Source organism: Ptychodera flava (genome assembly GCF_041260155.1).
Source record: "Ptychodera flava strain L36383 chromosome 23 unlocalized genomic scaffold, AS_Pfla_20210202 Scaffold_23__1_contigs__length_28996876_pilon, whole genome shotgun sequence".
NCBI lineage: Eukaryota > Metazoa > Hemichordata > Enteropneusta > Ptychoderidae > Ptychodera > Ptychodera flava.
In genome coordinates, this window is record NW_027248277.1 from 4,991,959 (window position 1) to 5,019,547 (window position 27,589).

Consider the following 27,589-nt stretch of genomic DNA (forward strand, 5'->3'; position numbering starts at 1 on the left):
AACTGGAAACAGGGCGGATGCTAAACGAAGGCTGAGATATCTGCGGATAAAATTCTGGCGAAAAATGCCATAACCGTCACTCACTGGCTAGAGGGCGCTGTTCGAATTTGAACTAAATCCCTAATTATGCATGCAAATGAAGTACCCTCCTTTCAGACTGATCATCATTGATTTGTTTTTTTATCACAGTGATAACTGCTCCAGAATTCAGGCATTTCTATTGTAACCTTAAAATCGCTGTGAAGTCACCTAACAGTAACTCTTGAAAGAAAGCTACTCTGTGTTTTCAAATCTGTAGTGAAAGGCAAACTAAGCCATATACGATTGGATGCATCATGGAATTTTGATAAACCAAGATATAGTCCACATTTATAAAATGTGCACTCTGTCTTCAGGTCTGTCCCAGAATGCATCAATTCTGATAAAATGGGTTTTAACAAAATTCTTCCTACAGCTGATTACTGTTCATGACACAGACAGGATTACTTGATCAACAAGGCAGACATTTATGAAATTCAACACATGGTAGTATCGATTAGACTGTATTCCCATATGATCAGAATTGATACATCTAATAATGCTTATATATCCTTTCCTGCAATCAGTGTGTTCATTACAGCTGTAGTAGAAGGTGTCAAAGTGACTTCTTTCTATGTTTGTTACACCTTGACAAAATGATAGTGTCTAGTTTAAAACATCCTTTGTTGATGACAGTAGTCTGTCAATAGTTGGTATTGTCCATGAAACCAAATCACAACTGTCTCTGATAACTAGTGAAATGCTGGTAACCATGGTGTTTACAAATTTATGTAAACAACTGATGCATACAATCAGCTCTCTGAATGGTGCTACAAAAATTACAAAACAGAAATCACTACCTTCAGTGAAAGCTGCAATGTGCACTTTGTCCACAGATCTGTCCATAAGTGCATCAATTCTGATAAAACAAGGTACCAGGTACTATATACTACTTCTTTACATTTTTTCTGTCAGATTTTTGCTGATACAGAATACCACAGTAAAAGTCTGCAAGACTTCAAATTACATTGTTCTGTGATGTTAAAAGTTCAAACATGAGTGAGTATATCAAAATTTGGATTTTCATAAGTTACCATTCCTAGCATGAATGCAGGCATGGCATGACATCAATGACCTAAATAATGTGAACTGTAGTCAACAATCTATGCCAATACATAGTTTATGTCCTTGCCTTTGTGTAGGACAAGGGAGTACTTGTAGCTTCTGTGTCAGAACAATTTGTCATAGTTATTGATGTACTAAACACAGAAGTAGGAAAACTCTCATAATATCAGGATCTGATATGAATTAATTCATAGATGCTTTTCTTTATTGAATGGATACACATTTGTGAGGAATTTTTCCAAGGGATTTGATGACAGTTTTATAATGTTTCTGTTGTTTTATAGATTGTGACACAGTTGGCTGATATAATGTAAAAGTTTCCAGGACTTCAAAGGATGATTTCCTGAGTACCTCATTGTGTCAAAGCAGTGGTGAGTGAATCAAACACACTTTGTTTTACAGTAAATAGATTTTCCCCATCATGCAACTGCAAAGATGTCAGGGAGTGCTTTGTATATCTTAGAAGAAGATAATGTAAGGTACAACCTGAAAAGCAATCTATGATAGCAAACTGGGAGTCCATTCTCCGGGACTCTGTGCTTTTCAAATGAATTGGCAGTGCAAGGTACTACCGGTATGGTTGGTCTGACCCCTAGGGAGGGGGTACTCCCAATATTTTGACATGGGGATATGCCACCAAATTGAAAATATCTACCCATAAAAAATAAGAAAAATATGACCCATTGTTAGGGATATTTTTGACAAATTGGGGGAATTTGTAGGTATTATTTTGCTGCATTTGAAGCTGTCTTGTTACTGACCCAGAATAATGGGTTTCTGGATGAAGTGTGACCAATGTTTAGGGATTTTTTTTGAAAAATAGTGTTCCATTCAGATGGCACATACCCATACATATTTTCTTAGGAGTGTGAAATAATAAGGAAGTCATTACAGTGTTCATTCTAGGATGTAAAAACAAGGGGCCACTGTGGGCCCCTACTCCTGTCCCAAGGGGGCCATTTTAGAAAATCGGGGGCCATCATCATCACACATGTAAAACCCTTGAATTTTCTGCAGAAAATACTATAGTCTATCAAGTCAAGAAAAGGAGAATACTAGAGATCGGGCCCCCCGTAACCAACCAAGCCTACTGCAAAGTTGTCCCCGTACATTCGCAACAGGCCCAACCATGGCAACAGCAAACTAACCTTTTGGTTTGATTCGTTTACATAACTTATGTGATGAATTCTTGATATGTCGGACTTGAACAACTGTACAAATTGCTAAGGACTGTGATTTTGACTGTGGAAACGATCATGATCAAAGCTTAGCGCACCAGTAGGATTTCTCTGAGAGTGACCCCCGATTTGCACACATCGACAATTACTCATTGATACAGCACAAGAGTGTAAATCGTACAACCTAAATAAAGTGATTGATACATAAACTTTTAAACATAACTTGTAAGTATTAGCAAACTTACGATCATTGGTTCCATGGATGTAAAAAATATCCATTTTTTACATCCATGTTGGTTCTGACCAAAGGGTACGTTTTACACAGCAGTGTTGTTCTATGCATAGAACTGGCTACTCTGGAAAATGAGATATGTCCGACCTAAAATGTGTTGCTATCTTCAAAACGATCATCTTGCCAAGTATGGATGCTTTCCTTGCAGTGTTCAATGTTTCGTTTGTATGGACAGTAGACGTTTCAAACGCTTTAATTTAAGGGACTGCCCGATCATCCTGGGTTCATCAATTATACAGGCGTTAAAAATCCGAGTGGCGACTAGCTTTTCACCATTAGGCAGCTCGCAGCGGCTAGTGCCGTTGTTTACATTCATCGGCCATGCCACATGCGCACGGCTCCAATACACCGTTGCCCCTACATCAGTCCTTTCTACCAAGCTTCCTATGCACCACCATATATGCTGTAGTTGAGGTATTTAATTGCTAAGGTCGATGGGTAACTGAATTGTTTTACATGCCACACTTTGACTGAGGTAATGACCTTCGGGGAGCTACGCGAATGTATGAACAACATGAACTCTGAGTGATCAACCCATTCATATTGATGAGGGCCATTTGAGATTTTATTGCGTGAATTGCGCAATGGCGCTTCCTAGAATTAACTCTGTCATTATGACCATAATATCAATGATTTATCCCTGAAAAGCTAAATATTGAATTTCATTGTTGTATGAACGTGATATTAAATAAGCTTTGACTAAAAAAGAGAAAACTTGCCTAAAAAATCGGTATATGTATTTTGATTTCTTCATCTTTTCAAAGAAAACTGAAAGAGTCAATATTCCCTGACAAGTTGTAAACCAGTGTGATTGGTATTGGACAAACAGTTTCAGGCAAGCATTTGTTTGAAGAAAATTGAGCAGAAAATGAGAAAAGAACCTGAAAAATTTAAATAAACAAATTTTATGCTAATTTATTCATAACCGACTTTCACTCGAAAATTGATGATCGGTAAGGGAGGATCACTCACAAAATGATAAACAAACTAGGGGGTACCCAAACATTTGTACATGAGACAGTGTGTAAATGATGTTACTTTAACATCAAATTTTAAAAGTTCTGTATCAGGAGGGGGAGACACCCTAGGATCCTTGGAAATGCCTTCCCAATAACCTGGTATTTAAAATGTAGTGGCTACAAAACTGCATCTGGCTTCAAACTGTCCCTGTAATTTCTTGTAGTGATACCTTAGTTGCATCTCACTGCTAGAAGATACTGGATGAGTTTAAACTGGTACAAATTGAGCATCCATTAACATAAAATGTATAAATGTATGTTTAATGCACAACTTTAACCCTATCCCGCCAGGCAGTATTACTGTCATTATATGCCAAATCAGGAAAAGGCCGAATAAATATTGAGTATTTTCAACTACCTGGGATGGTATGCCATAGCAATGGTATGCCATAGCAACTGGTAGTCAATGAAAACCATGTTCCATAGTATCTAGGCCTTCAGGGGCCTTCAAAGTCTTCAAAGGTAAAGTCTTTATTCAAATACAGCAAATACGAATGAGTATGCCTAAATGGCTTTAACCAACTTGACCTGATAGTAATTTCATTGGCAGGATAAGAATTGTACAGTCAAATCTGTCATAGTGGTCACCCTTGGCAGAGCCGCGGTAAGTGCATTGTGGCACCTTGTGGCAATCCCATTTTAAGACCCACTATACAGAACACCCACCTTATTTATGTGGTCATGCTCTAATGGGTCTACTCCAGAAAAGGATGAGATATGTGTTATACAGACTTAGTACGTCCAAGAAATCACGTTATGGCGCTACAAACAAACCAGCGGGTGTATGAATGCGTATGGAAATACACATACTTCTTTGCACATTTGCGCACATGGGCTTTTTTGTGCTGTGGTCCATTAGAATTCTGGGTTAAACCTATTTGGTACACAACCTGCAATGGTGTAAGGTAGCATATCTGACTCTCAATGTCCTCTTTCAAATAATGCTAATACGGTGATTAAAAAAATATGTACACTTTTACTGATTTTTACGTGCATCACAGTTGTTTCAGAAATGACATGCTTGTATCATGATTTTAAAGAGAAACTTACATGATATTGAATTACATGCATTTGCTATTTTTTTCTAAATTCATTACTAAGCATACCACCTGCACTGAAAGTAAATTGCCACATCCACCCTCTTTAAAAAGGGAGGCCACCTCAATATAATAGCCACTTTTTCTTAGTCCCATGCATGACCATTTAATATACAGCTTTAATTGTAGTTGTGACTAGACTATTTAATAGTGTTTCATCGAGGATGTCATCAAGGGAGAAGGGGATTTTCTCCCTTCACCAGAAAATTTAGGGGGGATTTCATCAGTTCATGTGTTGGAACTACTTGTATCTCTAAGGTATGACTGTACCATTTAGGGGGGGGGGGGGGCTAGTCCCCCTTGACAAATTTAACCAGGGGGTGCCAAGGTATCAAAAGAGGGGGAATCCCCCAACCCCCCTGTCTAGATGAAACACTGGACTAAAGTTAGAAATCTAACACATAAAATCAAACACTCCTTAATACCTTTCTTTCCTTGTTTCTTCAGATCAGATTGTTCCAATTGGTGTTCTAATGCTGCTACTTTGTCCTGAAGTTCCTTGGTCAGCTTCTGGTTCTGTTCAAGTTCACTCTGTAATTTCTCTTTCTCTCTGCTTTTCTCAATTCGTTGACTGACCAATGACTGCTGAGTACTCTCTAACTTCTGTGTCAGTTCCTTACATCTCTCTTCCAAAGTAGCCTTCTCTTCCTTTGCCTCCTTCAGTTGAGATTCTAAAGTTCCCCTTTCCATCTCAGATTCAGATTGGATATCTTCAGTGGCTGACAGCAACAAAAAAGTGGACACATTTAAACCAACAGTAAGTGTGAAATACTTATATTATCACATGCATAAGCCATGTTTATCACCTCTGAACAATAAATACCAGGATTTATGCTTTTGACATTCACATCAGGACAATTAAACCATGTCTATGTCATACATTTAGGTGCATCGTAAGTTTTTTTGCGTCAAAATTTTTGATATGCTTGTCAATGTAAACAAATAGCTCATATTTCTCGCATGATCAAATTTAATTTGTGTCTACGTGAACATTCCGTACAAATCAGTCATAATTATTAGAATATGACAAAATACTTTAACTTGGCAGATTTTGAGTCCTTGTGTTTGAGTTTTGTTGCAAACATGGGGTTCACATTTGTATAAACCCCACTGCCAACATAACTTTTGACGCCTAGAGTACACTTTCATGTGGTAGACTTACAGTTTTAACTACACTGCAACAAGGGAACCGGGTCATGTGGCCTTCGTTCAGGCCACATGCTGAGCCTGTGTAAGCATGTAATGAAAGCAATACTTCCGTAGACTACATACGACAATAATAATCCTCGAGCAATGAAAACAGAAGAGTGTAATGCCTGCATATTCCTAAGGAATTATGTGAATTGTTTTTGGAAATAATGAACCTGTAGCTTGTGGCATTGCTGTGGATTAATTGATTAAGGTAGAACACGCCTTGGAGACAAATTGTCGGATGTACTCCATTTAATATATCTACAATTCTTTTCTGATCTACCACTTGTTGGGGCTCATTTTAAAGGGCTTGGAGAAAGAAAAACATATTTGAATATCGCAAAATGTTGGGTAACTCGTATCGCTAGTTCCAAACTTTGCATGGTTATCCCAGATTTTCATTGTTGTTTTGGTAAGAGAACGGTCAAAAGTCTTTAACTTTTGAGGCACAACTACCTTAAGCATTGAAACCTGAGGGTCAGGTGTGATGTTACAGGCTGTCTATGCTTTTGAGATTCAGAAGATTTTTGGTATGGAAAAATGGCGTAACTTTGTCTGAGGTAAATTTCTAGGCCTATGTTATCTTTGGAAATTGTGTATAACTTTGCAGAAGGTATGTGCTGACAGAGAAGATGTCTGGCATTTGCTCCGTACACATCGGTGAATGTCATGTTCCTAGGTCAAGGGGTTGACAGCTTTCCCATGACGTATTGATATTACCCCAAAAGTTGTTCAAAGTTTAAATGTGGAATCGTTATGGGAAAAATAACGAATTCTTGGCTTGTGAATATGATAAGTATATTATTTCCAAATATATTTTCTTCATTTAGGTTGGAAAATACAGTGACGTAATAACCATGTCACCACTCGTATTTGACTCATGGTTGCACAGTCATTACATCACTCCTGTTTCCCTTCATGAAGAACAAAGAAAAATATTTGGGAATAATATCTATTTAACTATTTGGTATTGATGAGATGGTAATATTCTAATATTAACAATATCAGTAAAATGTCACATGTAAATGGATGCATGAATGGTTATCTTTGACAGAGTGATTACATGTCTAGGGTGAGTGTCAGTGTGGCCAAAGATCAGAATGGATTACATGAGGATTGATATGTCATAAAATGTTTAACAAATACACTCCTAGGTAGATGATTATGGATACCAATCAGAATGTTGATGTTGGGTAATATTTTATTTGAATATCTAGTGATCTCAATGAGAAGTACAAAGATAAACCACAAGTACTTACATTGTCCTTGTTCAGTCTGAGAACTACTATCAACTCTTCCTGTGACCATTGTGTCAGATTTCTGACCAGTGTCTTCGTCCTGAGATTGTTTATATCAAAGTACAACAGTACGGTATATTTAATAGCCTGTACTTTCATTGGTTTCAATGAGATCAAGAATTTAATTTTTTCTATGATGAGTTATATTTAATAGCCTGTACTTTCATTGGTTTCAATGAGATCAAGAATTTAATTTTTTCTATGATGAATAATATAATATGAGCAACTCATTGACACATTTTGAATGTGTCATTCCTGTGTAGAAATTAATCTATATCTCTCTCCATTGATAATAATTTGAATTTAAATCCAGTACTTTTGTTTAATAATCGTAAACTTACATCAGTGAGTATCTCTTCATCATCTTCTCCCTCAATGACATCATGATACATTTTGACAGGTTCAAGTCCACCTCCATCTCCTGAATGAAAAAAGGATGTATGAGCTAAGACAACTTGCTGCTATAGACCCTCTGTGAAATACCAGTTAATAATTGCTAATAAATGCTGGTTATGATTGTCAGTATCTAGGATTGATTATCCTTAAATCAAGTACAAGTGTTATAACTGTGCAGTCTCTTGAGATTGAGAAGATCAACTGACTTAGGAATGCTTTCTCCAAGGAAAGAGAATCTCCTGGTTGGATTGATACAGCTACATTTCCAGAAACACCTGTTTTGACTCAAACAGTGCTGAAATATCATAAGGTAGGGGTTTTTCAGTTTACACTGATTCAGATGTACACTCTTTGTCCTAGAACGCCTATAACGTATCCCTGAGTTATGTCTGAGATGTCACATATCACTTAAAGTGGACTTTCTTCATAAAATGTGAAGAATGCATTCAGTGATAATAAAGTGACAGTAAGTGAATGTTATCGTCATCCAATTGTCAAAACTTGAGAAATGCAACATATTTACCACAGCTATTTATATAGAGATATAAAATTTTCTGTTTAGTCAGGTAGTTTCACCATTGATTGTAAACATAATCTTAATTTGCTTGTTAAGGTATGAAACATGGCAAACTTACTGTTTATGAAGAACAGTTCCAGTTCATCAAATCTGGCTTGGTCATATGTTGCTTTCAACTTGAGTTGTAATCCAACTTTGTCAGCCTCCTCTCTCATCTTATCAGTTATCAATAGTGGTTCAAATGAGTCAGGAAAACTACCAGATAGACATGTTTGTTTCAGTCTGTACAGGTTATACAGAGTAGGTAGGTCAAGTGAGATTGCTAAGGAGTCTCTTTTGGTACTTTTGGTCACTGTTCCTTCACCAAAGCTATTCCTGCAGTTTTGATCTACTCTTTGGAGAGAAGTGTTATTTGCTATAGCCTCACTTTCTGTTTTGTCAAGCCCTGCTTTGATCTTCTCCCATGCTGCTTTCAATTGTTCCTTTTTCTCCCTGACACTTATCGTTTGGACTTGACTGTCAAGATCTCTCATTTGTTGCAGGTAGGATTCTTCATTTAGTCCAACATGAACCACGAAAGCCTCTGAATCTGGTGTAGAGACCAGATGAGGACAATGTTATTTAGTGAAAATTGGCTGTGCAGTGAAGGTCAGTTCACTCTGAAACAGACTTTGTGGTCTTCATTCACAAACACTTTTTACTCAGTGCTTAGAATTTGGACCTATGAGTGTGTTTCTTTGGTCCCATTGCGAGGAATATATATATATATATATATATATATATAATCAATCAATCATTATTTATATACATGTCCCTTGAATATGTTAAGCTTTACCCAAAAGTGAGGCAAAACAGAGTTAAGTGTACCGGTACACTGTATCACAGCCGACTCAGAGTCTTAGTTGTATTTAGACTCTTGTTACCTTTGCATTGTATGAAGTTCTTTGGCAAAAAATCATGATCTGCCGGAAAAGAGGTGTACATACACCAGAAGATGTACAGGAGGATTGCCTGGCGAAATGTACGGGGATGGAAAATCAGGAAATCTTTACCCTACACATACCGGTACATTTAACACGTCAGTTACCACAAGCCGACAGGCTTTGCTGTTGTATCAACAATTACAGTGAAAGCCTACTGTGAAACAACACTATCATTCGTCTGTTGTTTGCCGCAACTTTACTACAATTACCGATTCTGAAGTAAATTTTGAAACATCTTTACAAACCAATAACACAAGTTTTACACCATTTAGATCAATGTCACTGTCCATTCTTATCTACGAACCATAGTAAAATATTCTCCTTTTTACTATGAATACCATGGCAAAATATTAACCATTATTCATCACCTGTACTTTCTGTAATTGTTGTTAAATCTGATGGTGGTGGATTGCTTGGTTTGGTACTGATTTCTGTCATCCTCTGAGTTTTGTGTTTGGTCTGGTTTGTTTTCATTGGGCCACTTTCATTTCTTTCAGTCCTTCCAGGATTGGATTGTTTGTGTTGTCTACTTCTGATTTCTTTTCTTGGCACCTTAGGATTTCTTGTTTTGTCACTTTCATGCATCTTTTTCCTTTTCCTGTCATATAATTGTTTTGTTTGTTTTTGTTCTTTACTGGCACTTTCTTTTTTCAGAAATGTCTCACTCAGTTGTTTGCTGTTCTTAGAAGTTGTTTCTTTGTCTCTGACTACCAAAGATTGTTTTGTAATAATGTCTGTTGTCTCCACACCTCCTGTATCTGAACTCCCAGGCTGCATTGCTGTGCCTTCACCAGTCTCTGTGTTAGTGACCAACATCCCATGATGCACTGTTGTAGTGTCTGTAGTCTCAATACCTTCTGTGACTGACATCCCATGGTGCACTGCTGTAGCCTCTGTAGTCTCCATATCTTCTGTGACTGACATCCCATGGTGCACTGCTGTAGTGTCTGTAGTCTCCATATCTTCTGTGACTGACATCCCATGGTGCACTGCTGTAGTTTCAGTAGTCTCCTTATCTTCCATGACTGACATCCCAGGGTGCATTGCTGTAGTCTCTATCCTCTCCATATCTTCTATAAAGGCATCCCGTGGTGCACTGCTGTAGTGTCTGCAGTCTCTCTATCTTCTGTTACTGACATCCCATGGTGCGCTGCTGCAGTCTCTCTATCTTCTGTGACTGACATTCCATGGTGCACTGCTGCAGTCTCTGTAGTCTCTGTATCTTCTGTGGATGACATCCCATGGTGCAGTGCTGTAGCCTCTGTATCTTCTTTGGTTGCTTTCCCACAGTGCACTGCTGCAGTGTCTTTAGTCTCTCTATCTTCTGTAGTATCTGTACCTTCTGTAATCCCATGGTACACTGTTGTGGTTTCTTTTGTTTTTATTCCATTTGTTGCTGACATCCCTTGTTGTGGATCTTTATGTTGATCAGTTACTTCTTCCTGCTCTTTTCCATTTCCTCTGTGTTTTCCTGAAATTTAATTTGTATTCTGAAAATTTAATGTAAAGATCTACAATGTTATGTCTAGTGCAACATGGCTTATATATCTACTGTATAGCTTATTCTGCTTATTCATGGGTAGACTATAAAATATCTCATAAAAGGATATGAAGTGTAATCTGTAGAATGTAATGTTTACCGTCTTAACAGCGTAATTCAGTTCAGATTGGTTTCTAGAGTTGGACCTATTGAAATTAATTTAAGGATGTAGAAACATGCCAAATAGACACTTTCACATTTTTATTTTTTTCCCAGTTATAGAAGTCCCAAACCCCAATATAGTATATACATTTTCTGCAAGCTCTGTATTGGGGAATCAGACCAAGCACAGTACAAAGTCATTATTTGCATAATAGTCACGTGACAAGTGTTTTGCTGAACCTTCCAAAAATCGGGTTTACTCCCTTTAAGCGAACACACTGCAAGATTTCCAGTTGTCATTTTTGCATTGGTAATGTCATTCAAATCTGTGTCTTGGATTTCCTTTTTATTGCTTTTATTTTTCATTATGCAATATTGAAGATGTTAGACTATAGTGCTTTTCAAGGAATTGTGATTATGGGCCATATAATTTGAATGGCGACTCAGAGGAAAAATTGCAAACAGTGATTTGAGGGGTATTGCTGGGGCTTGTCAATGCATAAATTTCAACTGGAAATCTTGCAGCGTGTTTGCTAGAAGGAGGAAAAACAGATTTTCGGAAGGTTCAGCAAAACGCTTGTCACGATACTATTATGCAAATAATGACCGTGTACTGTGCTTGGTCAGATTTCCCAAAATCAGGGCTTTCAGAAAATTCATACTTTATTGGGGTTTGGGACTTCTATAAATCAGAAAAAAATAAAAATCTGAAAGTGTCTATTTGATATGTCGCTACCTTTAGTATATGACCAAAAAATGTAATGCAGATCTATATTGTATAAAATAGCTCTCAAATAATGTCAAATATATCACTTTAAACTGGCCTGGGAGACCTAAAAATGATCTACTATATCTAAAAAATCCAATGTGAATACCATTTTACAGTAACTTCAAAAGTCAGATTCAAATGTAATAGGCCTGAAATGTATTTCCCTAAAATAAATGGTTCATCCCCGTCTAAAGCATCTATTTTGCTCATATGAAAGAGATTTGTGATTACATCAAAGTCTTACCACTTTCCTTGCAAAGATAAATTAAGACAACAGGGATGCCAACTGCATATTTATTAGATTAAAAAGCACCAAGCATGGGCTTTTGCTACACATGATCAAGAGAAAGGTGTCACTATTTGAGAAAATGCCGAAAAAAGTTTTTAAGGGATTTGGAAACTTAAATTTTTACGTGGTTAAAATAATATGTTTTAAAAGTTTCCAATGGATTTTAGTAAATATAATAATAGCTTTTTACAAATAGAAAAGTGTGTAGCTAACCAAATCCCACCTTTGTTATTTCAAATATCAAGCTTTTTTTGTTTTCCTTGATGCATGCATAAATAATTTCCCATTTATATACCTCTCTCATGGAATCAGGGCTCCCTGTTCTATTCATTTAAATTGTCCATCATTAGCAAAGCTTTAAAAAAGATACGAAAGATAAATCCCTAAACATTGATCTTAGAGTAAATATTCAGCCATTTGTATTTGTGATGTTCTAACATTGATAATTGTTAAAAATCTGTTGAACAGTTTTGCGTTTGTTTTTTCATGTTTCTTAGTTCTTCCTTTCATAAATATTATAGGAACAGATAAAATGGTTGTTACAGGTGCTGTGAATCTAGTTACATATATCATAGTAACCTTCAAACAATTACCTCAACTATTCTATTGACACAGAAACAAGAGAGTTTAACTAAGACCTGAAGGCATATTCAATAAGAATATTGATTCAGAAGTACCATGGCATTAACGTGTCCCATATGATTGCCATATGTCAATATGTGTGATCTATATATGTGTATATTATCCTTTTTACATCAACAGGTTTCAATATTTACAAGCAATCTTTATAATATATTAATTTATAAATTCATTTCAGCCTACACTGTGATCAGTACCTGGTTTCTTGGTCCTTTTCTCCTCTTTGAACACAGCAGCAAATTTTGCCAAGCTTTCTGTGACCACTTCACTCTGAACAAACTCTTCTTTGAGTGAACTTGCATGATGAAAAGCATCAGTGTTGAAAGTTAAACATTTTGATATTTTGTGTTCTATGTATGTCGATGTCTCCTGCCGTGTCATGACACACAAATCTTTATGCATTGGAAAGTGCTTTTCAATCATACCAGCAATGTGTGAATCATCCTGGACTCTTGTTGGTAGACCAGCTGCCATTGCTTCCAAGCCTTCAAAACTGTAGTCAGTGTAGCATGATGGAGGAATGCAGAGGTGAGACTGTTGAAGAGCTCGTAACAATGTCTTTACTGAATACGAGGGATTGAGTTTTGGTATGACATGGGCACTGTTAAGTTTTTCAATGAGAAAGTTTCGTGTTTTCTTTATATCCTGCTTGGAAACACCTGTAATCTTCCAGTGTGGGCATACCTTATGACATGCTTTGAACTGGTTAGCAACATTTCCAATGGATGCAGCTATTGACTTACAAGTTTTCAAGGCTCTGTGTGTCCAGCTGTCCATATGTCAATATGGTGCGAGCTCCATCAGTATCTTTTCCAATCACCATTTCGCTTTGAAAGTAAACCTGTCCAGGTTTTGGAAGAATCTCTTCGTGTGGGATATCTGAAAGCTGTCTCCCGTCAATAGTTGCTCTGTAGGCATTTTTAAAGTACTCATATATTTTAGGACCAATTGAGAATAACACATCAGCTAAGCTTGCCATTTTCAACATCTCCTCTTCCAATTCAGGATCTTCCTCATCGTCATTTTCCAAGAGGCAGTTTTTCTCTGGACAGGCATGGTTGATCAAGATGAGCTTGGCATTGGGGAAGAGTTCCTTTCTAATATCTGCAGCAGCCAATCCAGTCTTTGGAGCATATCCAACCACATACTTGATGTTCTCCAATTTGCCAAGGTTAGGGTAACGGCTCTGATGTTCCATCAACCACTCTAACTTTGGCAAATCCCTTTTCTTATTAGTTACCGTCTTCCTTTGTGCATGAATCAAGGTAACGCCACATTTCTCAGCATCTTCCTTCTGGTCTTCACTGACATCTACATCTATAACAGTGGAATATGCAATGAGTTGTTCACCAGCCTTGGCCTTCCTGACACAGAAATCATGGATAATAGTCCTGTGATAATTGGTCAGTCCACAAGCATCCTTATTCCAAATGTCAAAAGTAAACAAGACCCCATTTTGCTCAGGAAGAGATAGCTGGTGTAATTTAGACTGAGGGAAAAGACTTTCATGGATTGCAGCTGCAGCATTCTTTGTCTTGGGAGAAAAGCTGACTACATGTTTTATATGCTGCAACTTCTTCAGCCCTGGGTAGTATTTGTCATGATGGAGTAACCAGTTTGGTACAGGTGGGTCTCCTTCAGGTTCTGACCATTTGTCTCTTGTAGCTGGAATCAGAGTAACTCCAACACTCTCTGCATCTTTCTTCTGGTCTTCACTGACTTCAACATCAAGGACAGTACTGTAGAGCTTAGAAACTGCATCAGACTTCAGTGTGTTTTCACAAAAATCTTTGACCAGTGTTCTAGTTGGTTGTGATGTCAGGTCATCTGATGCTGTATTCCATGATGTTGATACAAGCAGTGCTTCAAAGAGTGTGTTTGCCATTGTCCCTACAGAAATAAAATGAGTTGACCAGATTGACAGGAGAAATAATTGTGTTTTGATATCATGGTATTGATATGAACAAAATTTTTGGTCAGTGGTACACCTACATTATAATCAGCAGAGCAGAATTTTCGCAGTTTTTCCTGCAACTCTTATAATGGTTCATGAAATGACAATGTGCACAGACAGTAAAATTGTTTGATTTCATCGATGTCATTGCAAAAGTTGATAGGCTCGTACTTTTCTTAATATGTTTCAGAAAATAAACATTTGGTAATGATGTTTTTAAAATTTAGTCTGTTTTCATATCAAAATATGCTTATACAAAACCATAAGCTTGATTTACGTGAATGTTTTTAACATAATCAACAATCACCATAGTCCCTTTACATGTAAGTCAAAAACTAATTGTGTTTCCTGCTGCACGTCTTTTCAAAAAGAGAAGGAGAGATACACAAAGTTTAATCAGTTTTAATTTAGGAAACTTTAAACAAGCAGTCATTGAACGCATTGTTTTTTACTAAGGCTAATACAATTCTGATTGTTACTTGTCTATATTTCAAAGATTTGTATTTTAAATAGTTATACTTTACCACTCAAAGTAATGTTTCCCAAGAATAAGTAAATGATATTAAACAACTTTCTTATAATAAGATACACAAGATATATGGTAATTTCAAGTCATCTACTGTTTTTCAAACACTAAATTTAGTTGTTACCATTTTTTTACTGTATTAAATGCTGTTATCACTTGAAATGTACCAAAATTGAACAGGTTTCAGAATGTTAGAGTATAATGCTATATATTTTCAGCTGCCCTACATCAACAATTCCTGTTCAATTTTCTCTTCGTTACAATGCAGTGATCTTCATCAGATAGATCACATTATGCAGAAATTATTAAACAAATGTATTCAGAGATAATTTCAAATGTATGATAATTTTTCAAAAGAGAAGTTATAGAAATGCAATGTATAAAAATCTTTTTATAATTAAAAAAAATTGAACGAGGAAGCCTCAAAATATTCCGAACAGCTTGTACTTTTTGATGAAAACATTGATTGTAAATATATGATACTGAATAGATAAATTACACCATACCTTTGTTGTTATGGCTTTGCTGAGTTTCAACTGACACAAATAGGCATGTGAATCTTCTGAACTTCCAAAGCAGAATTAGTCCTTTGAAGCTCTGAGTAACAAAAGAAAGCAAAAAGTTTACAAATATTCCTGACTTTGGTAAAATTTTACTCAAAAGGTGTCTGTAATGTTGCTGTATTTGCTGTGAACATGTAGCTGTGCCACACTTAAGTCACATGATTTATAACAAACTGATTGTGTTGCTGCTATGTTGAAATGTAAAACAAATGGGTCCATAGTTCAGTCTTTGCAGACCTTTGCCTATCATGCAAAGTGTACCATTTTGCTCACAACATATAGGTATATTTGCATTACCAGTCACGTGATTGCATTTACTTCTTTGTTGAAACAGTAAAGATATAGGTTTAGGGTTCAGTCTTTTCTGACTTTAGCTGCCATGGTACTTTGTACTGACACGTCAGCTTGTAAATCATTATTGATAGAATGAACACCTACATGAACCATTGAAACAACAGATATAATATTTATCTACGGCCTTGTGTAATCGGCAAAATCATCAAAAGTTGCAAAAATTAATTCTTAGCAAATTGTTCAAGACAAAGTTACATGGCTCAGAGCCACTATAGTGCATATTCTTAAGACAAGGAGTCACCTGTGAAATTTAAACAGCAAATATTAGATTTTGGACACTATTCTAACTGATCACAGGGTAATGCTTGGCAATCTTCCATGGGTTTCACAATTTTGGTGACGGTATATGATTTGCGTCATTGGCAACTTGACATTTTCAATAGTAACAGGTATATTGGGAAGACATTAAGAAATTATTTCCAAGTTCAGTATTCTTAAAAATCTAGTACTCTTGTTTGTAAAGATTTGATATAATTAGTGATTAATACTGAGTGGTTTATAAATGTGACATAAGATTCGAATGTGTAACTTTAAATTTTCACCACACCTGTCAAATTATGTGTAATCTTGTAAAATTCAGCTGAACATTCATTTAAGAACAGAAAAATTAGCTGTTGTTTTCCTAGACATTATAAGAAAATTCCAATATCCTATAGTACGTGAAAACCCCCTTGATTTTTAGCGTATAATGTTTATATACGGCTGAACGGTTATTAAGAAGTATTGCATTTGCAATCAAACCATTTTGTTCAGATTAATTTTTAAATCAGGTTTTTCATGGTTTTACACAATTTTACCATTTTCATGCAAATTTCCATATTTATGTCATCAATTTTTTTGTATATTATAATATTATCCAATTTCAGCAACATTTGCAATAATTTTTGATGTGAGAAAATAACGGATGTAGAAAAGAGGAAGTCTTTCAGAACCATGGTTTCGGCCAAAACTAATGGTATTCAATAGTGCTTTTGGGTGAACAGGTCAAGCTGAAAATTGCCATGTCAAAATGCATTCATCACACGTACACAGCACCGCATTCATTTGAATACATTCACACACAACTGGTTTAGTTTACAAATGAAAATACTCCTTTTTAGAAGCTAATTGTACTCCAATATCACATAGAACTAAAATAATAATATCATCTGTAGTCTACCTATGAAAACTACTACTAATTTTTACAGTGAATCTAATTATCAACAACTTTAATCGTTGGTGCTAATCAGGTCAAGTCAACAACTCAACTAGCTGATGAATACCTCTACTTGGCCTGCTGCAAAAGTGAAAGGTGTTTTGAAAGCTATTGTATGGTATGCCATACACACAGCAGATTATTATATTTTGCAGAGTTGTTTCCAATTAAGTGATATTTTAGAAATTTTGAGAATGTTTTAAGGAAAGCTAAGACATTTGTTGACAGTTCATGGAGGTAGTAAATAGAGAATAAAACGTGATGTAAATGTTTGATGATGGACTCGATGCACATACTGCAACAGTTTATAGATAGTCATAGGAATTTGACAATTACTGAATCATAAAATTCAAGGTTCTACATAACCTTTGCACACTAGCCCGGGTCTAGTAAATTACCGGGACTAATAAAATTGGTAGATGGTAGTCAGACAAAACAAGTGACTTTTGATAGTATAATTGATAGAATAAAAAATAAATGCAAGTTTACAGTAATATTTTTCAGAAACATAACTTTAAAGTATGTGACTAATGTGTCAAACTTCTTTAATATCACATCAATAGAGGTCAAATACTTATTTTGTTAATAAAAATCAAAATAATTGCAGGTTCAACAACAATTTATTCAAATGACATTACACTCATCCTTACTCTGATCGCAATCTGCTGGGAAGTAGTTTGGATTGTTGCTATGGCGACTAGAATTGTATTGTCGAAATGCCAAAGTGATATATTTTTCTGGGTACTATATTCATAATCAATTATAACAATGATATCATTCATCAAATATGATCTGATGTTGAAGATTAGATGGCTTTGATAATTGCTGTTTTATGTATATTTTATGGGCATTTAGTTACATAACATTCAAATTAATCTCCATCTGTCTGAAAACTGCATTTTTACTCACATCTTAGTTTACGCATAAACATTTTACATTTGTCTGTCATTAACTTATCACTTGCAAGAAATCAAACTGACATTTATTTTTTATTGAAAAAAAACAAGAAATAAACAGTAAAAACTGTTACAAAAATGTTTCTCAAATTCTTCAGGGGCATAATGGCATTGTGCAACTTATACTTCTTTCAAGATCAAGCAAATATCAGGATAGAGACAATAGATTACTGTACTTCCAGAGTGAGTCCCTCTTAGAGTTATTGTGAAATTCAAATATTACTATAGACTGTAATGTTACTAAGTTTGTGCCATCTCAATGCAAAGAAATGATACAGGGACTACAGTTTGACAGATAATCCAGGGGTGATAGCATGTCCATAATTCTGTCAGTTTTCACCTTAAATATACAACTCATTAACTGTATCTATTTGCTTAATGTCTTCATGACCCTGTGAGGGGTGAAAAATCATGCATTAGTTGCCGCCAGCTTTTTGACTGTATTGAATGCCGGGATCACTTGAAATTTATCAAAATTTGTATGGCAGATCAGGTTTCAGAATGACAAAGGACATTATTTATTATCAGCGGTCACTCATGAAATATTTTTGTACAATATGTCCACTTGTAATCACTACAGTAGTTTTTATCAGACATATATCACAGTATGCAGAATACAGAAAGACATGATTCAGAGAGAATTTCAAACGTGTGTATAAATGATAATTTGTTCAAAAGGGAAGTGGTGAAAATCCGATATTTAAAAATAAAATGACATTCTTTTTTTACGAAAATTCAACAAGGAAGCCTCATGAAAAATTTGACACACATAGTAAACATATGATACTGGATAGAGAAACCATAGCGTACCTTAGTTATTATGGCTTAGAAGTTTCCACTGACTTAAATAGGCGTCTTGATCTGCTGGATGTGCAATGCAGATTGGTCCAGTGAAGCTCTGAGTAAAATAATCGAACAGTTTACAAATATTCCTGGCTGTGGTAAAATTTGACTCAAAAGATGCCTGGAATATTGCTGCGCTTGCGCAGAACAAGTAGCGTGTGCAACACTGAAGTCACATGATTTACAACACGCTGTGGAAACAGTAAAGAAATGGGTCAAGAGTGCATTCTTTGCTGACCTTTGCCTGTCATTCTTGTGTACTCAAATGACCCTTTGTAAATCGTTGCTAATAGAAGGAACCCCAAAGGAACCAGTTCAACAGTAGATATTACATTTATCTTCAGTGAAGTAGATGAAATATTATAAGGACATTGCAAAGCAGCAGCCAGGGTATGCAAAAAGACATTCCTGGCGATTTTTAACACAAAGAAATGTGGCATTATACAGAGCCACTGTTCAAATTCATACTCTTGTGAGAGTGACAGTCATCATTGGTGAAATCTGTTTACAGCAGGTTCCTTTTGGACACCATTTTACCCGCATGCACGTTCACAAGTTAATGCTTGGCAATCTTCCAAGAATTCCTTCCACAGTTCAACCACAGGTGTAGGATTTACCTCATTGACAGCTTGGCATTTTCAATATTAACAAATTAAAATTTATTGGGAAAAAACACATTCAGAATTAATTTCAGAATTCTGTATGGAAATAAATATATTACTCAAGACCTATTAATGTATTAATCCTATTTGTGTAGATTGAATAGCATTTGCAAATTTATGAATTGTGCAACAAATGTCCGATATCGAGTGATCCATATAAGATTTAGCTGAACTCTCCAGGATTACACAAATCTGTGACAAAATCAGCTAATTTTTACAGAGATCAGACCAAATACTGAAACTGCAGTTGAACATTCTCTTGAGAAAATCATCTTACTTTTCTCAAGAGATGACAGGGTAATCGCAATGAATTTATCTCGTATTACCTGAAAAATTATACCTGAAAAATTAAATAATTTTTCAGCATATAGATATCTACAACTGATTATCAAGGACTATTTACAGTTATGATCCAACCGTTTTGTTCAGATTAAATTTTAAAACATGTTTATACCAGTTTTACATCATTTCAATGTGCAAATTATCTTTGCATCCATTTTCTATATCTATGTGCTCATCAATTTTTATGCACATTAAGATAATATCATATACTCCGAAAACTAAGCACAACATGCAATAAGTTTGTTGTAAAAAAACCAGTTGAGAGTACAAATGAGGCACTTTTAAGGTAGTAATTATGCCTGAAAGTAAAACACTTAAACTTTTGCTCAAACTGACCTCAAGTACTGTTTCATCCATTCTCGTTCAAAATCAAGAACAAACATCAGGGTCACTATTCAAAGTTTGCTACTATACAGAAACAAATTACCCAAGATTTACCAATGTTTGAAATTCAACGTTTCCGATTTTTGAAAAATTAATATGCTGAAAGGTTTACTTACACCAAAGAGCTATAAACTGAACCTCCAAGTGGTAGATCAGAAAAGAATTGTAAAAGTTTGTGAGTCTGAATATCTGTCCCCGAGGCGCATTGTACCTTCATCCTTTCATAACTATGGTTCTGGCCAAAACCCATTGTGTTCAATAGTGATCTGTTTACATGCAATTGTGTTGAACAGGTCAACCTTTAAATCGCCATGCCCAAATACATTCATCACAGCACTACATTTACTTGAATACATTACACAACAGGTTTAAGTATAGTCTCTGAAAACTCAGCACAACATCCAATAATTTTGTCATGAGAAAAAAAAGTGTACAAATGAGGAAGTCTTTATCCTTCACCACCATGGTTTCGGCCAAAACCCAACGTATTCGACAGTGACCTATTTACAGGTCAATTGTGTTGAACAGGTCAACCCGTAAACCGCCATGCCAAAATGCATTCATCACATGTATACAGCTCTACATTCACTTGAATACATTCACACACAACAGGTTAAGTATACTCTCTGAAAACTCAGCACCACATGCAATATTAAATTTTGTTGTGAGAAAAAATTTTAGAATGAGGATATCTTAATCCTTTCACAACCATGTTGTCAGGCAAAACTCAATGTATTTGATAGTGATTTGTTTACAGCACACTGGAGTGAATAGGTCAACCTGTAAACCACCATACATTCATCTCACGTATACAGCACTACATTCACCTGAATACATTCACAAGCAACAGGTTAAATATGCAGGTATACTCTGTCCCTTAGGTGGACAGAGCGTGGTTCAGAACTTACTTTCTCACCTTTAACATCACTTGACAAATTGAAATACTCCTTCCTTTTGCATCATCTTCAATATCATATATATAGGACTAAAATAATGATATCATTTATAGTGCCATGGAAGCTATCATTAATTTTACGGCAAAACTTGGTAAATTATTTTTTCATCATCAATATTTAGTCAGGTAAGTCACCCACTCAGGAGACTGAATACCTCAAGTATACAGAACATGCTGCCGAAATGAAAGGAAGGCATTTGAAAACATTTGTACTGTAGCTTTACAGAAGATAATTATTTTTGCTCAGTGATTTTTTAGTTGATATGAAGAATGTTTCAGGAAAGTAAAGACATTTGTCGATCAGTCCATGGAGGCAGAAAACAGACGATTAGCAGAGTCGATCGACTCATTTGGCGCGATACAGGTTACGTGATTGGCCCATATACGATTTCAAAGGCCTGGCGTAGCTCAACAGACAACACAGCGACCCGGGCGTTTTAAACTCCTCATGCAGAAGAGCAGAAACTGGAAGTTATGGTATGGGCAAAACTTCAGATATCGCCGGAAAATTGCTTTCTTTTTGATCGCACATTTATTTTACACGTTGAACTTGAGAGCCCCATTCATGTTCTTCCCAACTGGCATGGATTTTTGCTCATTTGCAGTGAGACAGTCATTTAATGCGCCGTTGGAAAAATTATATCACCAGCCATGTCATGGTGTTGGCGGCCATTGAGTCACATCCCTTTGGGAAGTATAGGAGTAGTGGTACTGCCATCGCATGTTGATATGTTGCACGAGCTGTTCAGTCAATCATTTCAATCTTTTTTCAATATGCTGTTGTCTCTCACACTCACACACATACATTATCTCTCTCTCTCTCTCTCTCTCTCTCTCTCTCTCTCTCTCTCTCTCTCTATATATATATATATATGTATATACCCAGTATAATGCTTATTTATAACGCTCTGCCTCAGCATCAAGCACTGTAATTTCCCATGAGGACATCTGTATAGTTCGATATATATATATATATATATATATATATATATATATATATATATATATATATATATATATATATACAAGTAAATAAACAAATAAACAAACAAAATATTGAAAAACATACAAACAAGCATACAAATACATAATAAATAATAAACACACAGACAGACATAAATAGATAAAAAAACAAACAAACACAAGATCATAGAATGGATAAATAAACAAACAAATAAACAGACAAATGTATACACTCATATATATATATATATATATATATATATATATATATATATATATATATATATATATATATATATATATATATATATATATATATATATATATATATATGAGCGTATACATTTGTCTGTTTATTTGTTTGTTTATTTATCCATTCTATGATCTTGTGTTTGTTAGTTTTTTTATCTATTTATGTCTGTCTGTGTGTTTATTTATTATGTATTTGTATGCTTGTTTGTATGTTTTTCAATATTTTGTTTGTTTGTTTATTTACTTGTTTGTTTACTTGTTTGTTTGTTGGTTTCCTGAGTACCCTGCGGTAGTACAGGCTTAATTACCATAGGCAACAATATGGACTAAACTATCTCCACACACGATTATTTTGTCCACCTTTTCAGGATCACGTGTCCAACGGAAATTAGTGGTTAGGGCTATGGTTACGGTTAGGGTTAGTCGTCCAAGCTTTAGAAAATATCCTTACAGATGCATTCACATGATATCATACCTTTACCCATAACCTTTCCCTGACCAGGAATGCCCCGGGATGTGATCTGGAGACTTTCTTCCACGGATCCATTGCCACATTGCTTATAACAGGTTGAACTAAGATGATGGATGCATTATTCTTCAAATTGGAGAAATTTGAAGCATGCACAGTTCAACTGACACATATCACAATAATTACTAATTTTTTCTGGTGCTTTAATCGGTTTTCTCACAAAAGACTACTTTGGCTCAAAAACTGAGCAACGACGCCTCATTAGATGTTAAAGTCCTAACTGGTGTGGCTCTGGACTGTTTACTTCAACTTTCAATATCTCTAGATTGTCAAATCCAAGCTGTTCAGTGATCAGTTGATGAAGGATCTTTTGTTTAGTTAGAGTTATTGAGAGCCTAGGAAATGTTCCGGATTTCATTCCATTTCCATGTCAGTTGATGATGTACTGTCATCGGAATCTGGTGGTGAACAGGCATGACAGACCTCCTGACAAGAGAATAAGAAATACAAAGTTGCTATTCACAGAACAAATTACATTTAAAGTACAAATAATATATATATTCTGGATTTCTCTATGAAATGCATTGGCAGTAGCTCAAAGTTAGTTGCCAAGGGGAGATCATGATGCACTGATTCGGTTCTGTGTGTATCACACGTTGGTCATGTGATCAATTTTAGCTAATTACCATTTTGTGTTAAATGGTTGCAATGATCAGGTGACCAGTTTCAGCTAATTATTAAACTTGACATTTTTTGTTGAATGGCTGCTGAATATCTTCTGATCAAATTAAATAATGTAACCCAATTCAGACGTCAGAATAGTATGACAGAACCCCATGGCCTTGGAGGGCACTCTGTGGCGTTCCGAAGGTATTTCCCGAGGGATACGGTGTATTCTGCCGCCAGTACTTTTCCGAGCGAACGCCAAAGCTTCGGAACGCCACAGAGTGCCCTCCAAGGCCATGGGGTTCTGTTATTATTACATATGTTCCCCAATTTTGTCGATCGCCGTCGCAAAAAAACAGCTAATCACGACACGGCCTGATTGCATATAGATTCTATATAGTGCGCATTGATATGCTGTCAATGAACTTTTCATCAGCTGTGAGCTCACTGATTGGCTAAGGGAAAACTTTCTACTATTCATATGCAAATATTTGATGCAGAGTACCTCGTTCACTATATCACTGTATTTCCATCTCGACTAAGACAACAAAAACAGACACAAACAAAGACGTTTCAGGACAGAAATCTTAAATATTTTAAATACATGTGAACAAAATTGGTATTAAGAGTAACAAGATCAATTGTAATAAAAATTAGAATGACTGAAACTTCCAAATTGTACGCGAAATTAGACTAATCGGAGTCCGAGTACGGCTGTCAGATCTTTGAATGTGAAGTTGAAGACTCCTCCGGTGATTTGAGAATAGCACGGGTAACTGGTTTTGAACTTGCTGGCTACACCATTGCAAGGATTGCGAAGTACTGATCACCGCGTTGTCGGAGGAGCCGATCTATCACATTTGTCTTTGCCGTGGCCGACACGGGTATCGCTTGTCGATGTGCTCGGCCTGGGTGCTCGGTCACGGCACGGTCCCTCTATCACGGTCCCTCTATCACGGACCAAGGTCACGGGTCGAATTTGTCATCAACCCCACTCAATATTACTCATTTGCCGTTGTTGATCTTCGTAGGCGAGTTATTTGTGGATACCGATCGCGAATGTGGCTCATACTTTTCGTCGCTGTTTCTCAGCTTTCTGTACGCTGACGTAAAGTGATAAGATTTACGTCACCGTCGTGGGTCAAGCTCAACTGGTAGAAATTTCCGTTGTTATTGTCCGAAGCCAGCCGTAGTCACAGTATTTTGTTCCGTCCGTGCCGAGATATTAGTTTCACTTCGATAATAAAATTCTGATTCCAAATGTTCAAAATAAATACAGTTCTGCTTATCCGCTTAAATATTTATTGTTGTTCAGGAGCCGGCAACAATATTTACCAATAGAAAGTAGTACAGGATAATAACTAATTTGCATAATTTAGCGTGGAAATAATTTCTTACCATGGCTTTCTATGTAAACATTTAATGGCACAAGACCTGTTTTCGAAATGCTTTGAAGTTGATAAAACACGTGAAATACTTTGCTGAAAGCAAGCAATTAGTAAAATATTTAAAAGTAGTGATAATTAGCTCAATCAAAAGCTAAAATACTTAGAAAAGTGTCAAAATTTTTGGAAAATGCAAAAAATATACAGGGACTATATTATCTCTGTCTGTGAAAATACCAACTTTATTTCGCTGCCAACAAATTGGTAATCTGTGGTACATATGCAATAATATGAAACAATCATTTTACCGTAGAGTTTCATTATTGTGATATAGTTGACTATACATAACATATTCCTGCTACTTTTTGTGACATTCATAGACCACATATTACATTTCAAGTAATTTTGCATACCTTAGGAAGACTGGACTAAATCTTTCTTATAACAATTGAACCTTCTTATGGAGCTACTACAACTTTATGAAACAAGGGAACCCCTAGCATTATGGCAATTTGTAAATTTGTTTTGTGTGGGTGCAGCAGACTTCTTCAGTCATGCATCCTTCCATTATTTCATAATCTTTACAGACCCACCTTTATCCGTCCACCTGTACTTCTTCCCAATACACTCTACAGTGTTTCATTACCTCTATTGACCAACCTGTATGTATTCCCAACACTCTCTGCAGTGTTTCAAAACCTTTATCCACCCACCTGTATGTCTTCCCAACACTCTCTGCAGTAGGCCATGTTACAGTTCTCAGATTCACAGTGATGTGTGTTGGCATCCTCTCTTTCCTTACAGATCAGACAGCGTTTCTTGCCAAGTCCAAGCAAAGCCAAACAACAACACAGCTTTGGAAAACTGTATCGGAGTGATGTCAGTATGCTGTGATCAGCCTGGATTGAAATATTGGGAAATGAAATTGGTGTATCTCAGTTAGCTTTTATATATTTCCAATATTTTTGAATTGCCTTACCATATTGCTCGAGTGTGTTGTTGAGAAATAAAGTGAAATGAAATAAAGTATAATTTTCAACTACAATTGTTCTTGCAACCATTTGTGAGCTCACTATGTTTACTGATCTGAAAGGGAACAGTATTACCGTTTTGGGGCAAAAAGTATCATTCTGGTGACATAAACACAAAAATGTTAATGACGAACTCAAAATGTGGGGATGTTGTAAACAAAAATAACTATAAGTGTAACAGGAACTGAAAGGATGTGATACTGGAATAATAGTACAAACGTTAGCAGATTAGCCACTCTATGCACAGTACTGTAGATTCCCATAATTCATTGCGATTTGTATCCTCGGAGATACCTCAGTGAAGTCTACCATGTCTCCCATGTGTAGACAAATTCACAGACTATTTATCAAAATTTTGAAAGCGTACTTTTATGCACACCATTCTTCTCAATTCTCATTTCAAATAATTTGGAAAATTATGCATAATTGAGAGAGGAGATAGCATTTTGTGAAATTTGCCAGAGATTGTGTCCTCAGCCATACAGAATAATGTGATGGAAAGTAGGGAGACTAGTTGCACCTGTTTTATGAAACAAAAGGATATTGATTTTTTGCAATGGAAGTGACAAAAGAAATTTGCATGCTAAGTTTTCTCAGAGAATGACCCCTTCAGTTCGTCATAACTTGCTGCCCAAAAAGCAAGGCATTTGTAGTACCTACAGAATGTGACTTTTATGGTTGTTTAGTGGTTATTTTGAAACTTTCACTGAAATATCTAAACGTACTTTTACTAGATATTATTTATCAATTATTCTGATTCTGCACACTAGTGCTTACATGCAGAACTGAAAAAGTTTTTAGAAAAGTAACCTTCATGTGTACAAATCAAAGAGAATTGTGGGTAATTTATTGTACTGTGCCATGTCTGCAGACTGAAAGATTCTGTTGTGTGGGGGCGCTCCACGACTAGAGCCAGAGGTCCTGGAGCGCACTCACACATCTTACTCTTTCATTATATCCACGTCTCGCATATGCACATAATATATGTCTCAAAATTCTGTTAATTACGATTTCAGTCCAAACAAACAAACAATCAAGGGTACTGGGATACTTACCTCAAGATTTTCTTCACGTGCCAATCTTCCGACCTCTTTCTGCATATGTTTTAGAAAACCAATTCGTTTCTTCAAGTAGTCATTGTACAGGAATAAAATTCGTTTCTTTTCTCTCTGAAATATAGTAAAACGTAGTAATTGAAAATACACTGGGGCCTTTATTCATGAGTTTGGTATTCGAGTTGAAATCTCAATCAGCCACGCACTCCATTCCCATTTCCCGTAGTATTGCAGATTTTCCTTCCCATGCACATTCAGATTTGACAAAGAACCATACGCAGTGTGAATTGCATGTCGTATCAATCATTAAAATTCACCCATTTCCACCGTAAATCTGTAGCAGGCAGAGACAATATTTGTAGCAATTAATGAGTTACAACAAAAAACAAAGTTTACGACTCAGATCATTAAAAAATAATTACGTACCGATCTGATTAAATTTTTGTGACTGATCAGAATATAAATCTTGAATGATTGGCCTAGTTGTTCAGAAGTTTCGTGGATTTTCAAAGTTCAATGTTAACGTGTTTATCACTGCACTGTCTTATATCGCTAGGTATTACTGAGAAGTCAACCAATAT

General features: G+C 35.9%; 2 protein-coding genes and 1 long non-coding RNA gene across 4 annotated transcripts in view; 1 reads left to right on the plus strand and 2 right to left on the minus strand.

The window, feature by feature from the left end:
- The window catches only part of LOC139124024 (ribosome-binding protein 1-like), a 30,820-nt gene extending 11,836 nt beyond the window's left edge, over positions 1-18,984 (minus strand). The window contains exons 1-8 of one of the 2 annotated variants that reach the window (XM_070690157.1): positions 18,812-18,984; positions 15,440-15,530; positions 12,651-14,343; positions 9,483-10,079; positions 8,250-8,720; positions 7,560-7,639; positions 7,180-7,258; positions 5,155-5,448 (exon numbers count right to left, since the gene is read on the minus strand). In XM_070690157.1, the coding sequence (XP_070546258.1) occupies positions 5,155-5,448; positions 7,180-7,258; positions 7,560-7,639; positions 8,250-8,720; positions 9,483-10,079; positions 12,651-13,230 (2,101 nt within the window). In that variant the 5' untranslated portion in view covers positions 13,231-14,343; positions 15,440-15,530; positions 18,812-18,984. Of the gene's footprint in view, positions 1-5,154; positions 5,449-7,179; positions 7,259-7,559; positions 7,640-8,249; positions 8,721-9,482; positions 10,586-12,650; positions 14,344-15,439; positions 15,531-18,811 lie in introns of those variants that run through there. The other variant, XM_070690158.1, reaches the window with a different exon arrangement.
- LOC139124037 (uncharacterized) lies at positions 7,639-25,967 on the plus strand. Its single transcript, XR_011549841.1, has 2 exons — positions 7,639-7,924; positions 25,727-25,967. It is a non-coding gene; the product is annotated as an uncharacterized lncRNA (long non-coding RNA).
- On the minus strand, positions 23,058-27,167 carry LOC139124032 (E3 ubiquitin-protein ligase DCST1-like). Its single transcript, XM_070690168.1, has 3 exons — positions 27,009-27,167; positions 25,636-25,821; positions 23,058-23,357 (listed from the first exon to the last, which is right to left on the minus strand). The coding sequence occupies exons 1-3, from the start codon at positions 27,051-27,053 to the stop codon at positions 23,286-23,288; spliced, it is 303 nt and encodes a 100-aa protein (XP_070546269.1). The 5' UTR covers positions 27,054-27,167; the 3' UTR covers positions 23,058-23,285.
- Between the last annotated feature and the right edge of the window lie 422 nt (positions 27,168-27,589).

What these genes read in the sequence shown, in the direction of transcription:
- LOC139124032 (XM_070690168.1), bottom strand. Translation starts at nt 27,053, where the DNA reads ATGCAGAAAGAGGTCGGAAGATTGGCACGTGAAGAAAATCTTGAG. An exon ending in CACGTGAAGAAAATCTTGAG is followed by an intron (nt 25,822 to 27,008) that starts GTAAGTATCCCA and finishes ATTTCAATCCAG; the next exon opens with GCTGATCACAGCATACTGAC. An exon ending in AGTGTTGGGAAGACATACAG is followed by an intron (nt 23,358 to 25,635) that starts GTGGGTGGATAA and finishes TTCTCTTGTCAG; the next exon opens with GAGGTCTGTCATGCCTGTTC.